The 1912-nt window shown below is 37.7% G+C and overlaps 1 protein-coding gene across 1 annotated transcript; it reads left to right on the forward strand.

Annotated features, from left to right (window-relative positions):
* The first annotated feature begins 308 nt into the window (after positions 1-308).
* LOC131079208 ((+)-borneol dehydrogenase 1) lies at positions 309-1449 on the forward strand. Its single transcript, XM_058017111.2, has 2 exons — positions 309-381; positions 514-1449. Exons 1-2 carry the CDS (start codon positions 368-370, stop codon positions 1328-1330), a joined length of 831 nt encoding a protein of 276 aa, XP_057873094.2. The 5' UTR covers positions 309-367; the 3' UTR covers positions 1331-1449.
* The last annotated feature ends 463 nt before the right edge of the window (positions 1450-1912 follow it).

Below are 1912 nucleotides of genomic sequence, written 5' to 3' on the forward strand. Positions count from 1 at the left end.
ACCTTCAACAACCTCTTAATTATTTTTTTGAAATATTTGTATTTGATTAGATCAGATGTAGGAAAAGTGTCCACATCGTTTTCTTTGGATAATAATAACCACCTACCTATATTGACTATTGTACTTGATTGTGTAATGAGTTTTGTACTTTTTCATTAATCCTTTTTAGACTTGTCAACATTCATTTCTTTGACTGATTCAATATCAGAGACGTATGAAATGGGTACGTAAGGGGAGACCGTTGAATAAGAGATTCCAGACTTAAGAGGCGCAATGGAGGTCTATATAACACTCATTTCTTATGAAATTTACACAAGCAGTCAAGCTAAGAGCAGAGGAACAGTTTGAGTAGAGGCAGAGTTTTCCTATGGCTTGTTCAGGGTAAGAATGCTTCCTTTTATGTTTTCTTTCTTGTTTTTAAATTCTTGTATGGTGGTGATTATGATCTAGATTCGTTGGTTTCTTCTATCTCTATATGTAAATGATACATTTGAGTGGGTATGGATGGTATAGGATGAAGAGATTCGAAGGCAAAGTGGTAATTGTGACAGGTGGATCAAATGGCATAGGTGCAGCCACGGCTAGGAAATTCGTAGCAGAAGGTGCTTATGTGTACATTGCTGACATTGATGAAGAGGGAGGGGTTAAAGTTTGCCAAGAGCTCGATGGGAATGCTTCATTTGTGAAGTGTGATGTGGCAATAGAGACCCATGTGAAAGGGGTTGTAGATCGAGCAGTGGAGGAGAAGGGGCATCTAGATATCATGGTGAACAATGCGGGTATGTTGCATGCTCATGGTAATTCCATCACAGAGGTCTCAGTTGAGACTTGGGAAAGAGTGATGGCTGTGAATGTTACGGGGGCTATGTTAGGAATGAAGCACGCTGCGAGGGTCATGATTCCACGTAACTCTGGTTCCATACTCTTTACCTGCAGTGTTTTGGGACTGATGAAGACTGAGAATGCCTCTCATGGTTACATAGCTTCCAAGAATGCTCTATTGGGTTTGATGAAGAGCGGTGCAGTGGAGTTGGCAAAGTTAGGAATACGTGTGAATGCTGTCTCATGCTTAGGGATTCTGACAAAGATGCTTCAGGAGTGGCTTGATGAGGTCTCTAATGGGATGTGTCCTAAGGAGGTCTTTGAGGATGAGTTACAGAGGAATGCTACTAATGGAAGGAAGCTTACTGTTGATGATGTGGCTAATGCTTTCTTGTTTCTAGCATCTGATGAGGCTTCCTACATCAATGGGCACAACCTTATGGTTGATGGGGGTTATTCTGTCCATGGTCGAGATATGGTGAACTTCAAAGATCCACCTCGTCATTAGAGAATTGTAAAATTAACAATAATAAGTTATATTTTCAATAATAAAAAGGGTTGGAGATTTCTTAAATACTCCTACTCTATATCCTTAATATTTAATATTAATAAAAAATCTAGTGTTTTTCTGAGCTTAAGTTGGAAACCGTGTCAATTTTTCACAATGTTCTCTATACAAAATAGGTTGCTTTATAAATTTCTTTTCTCAAAGTGCACAATGTTAGTGAAAGTTTTTGGATATCTTAAAGTGGAGCAATTGATGCAAAGACACCTACATCACACAAAATTGATCACCGACATGCATCTTGTGTAGCAATATTGTACTAGCATTAAGCAAAAAACATAAACCCTCATTGGTAAAGGTAGGTGGGACTAATAACCCACAAAGTACCACATCCTCTCAATTTTCTAGTCTAGCTTCATTTATATGCCTAATATATATGTTTTTTTTTGAAAAACTAAATACACTTATCATGTTTTGAATATTTCTTTGATTATATAATGTGTCCAACGGCAATTAGAAAGAACGTGTTACAAATTAAAGGCCACGATTAAAGCGGAGTAGTGGGAGAATATTGACTTGATTTGT

The sequence above is a fragment of the Cryptomeria japonica genome, chromosome 10 (assembly GCF_030272615.1).
Source record: "Cryptomeria japonica chromosome 10, Sugi_1.0, whole genome shotgun sequence".
NCBI lineage: Eukaryota > Viridiplantae > Streptophyta > Pinopsida > Cupressales > Cupressaceae > Cryptomeria > Cryptomeria japonica.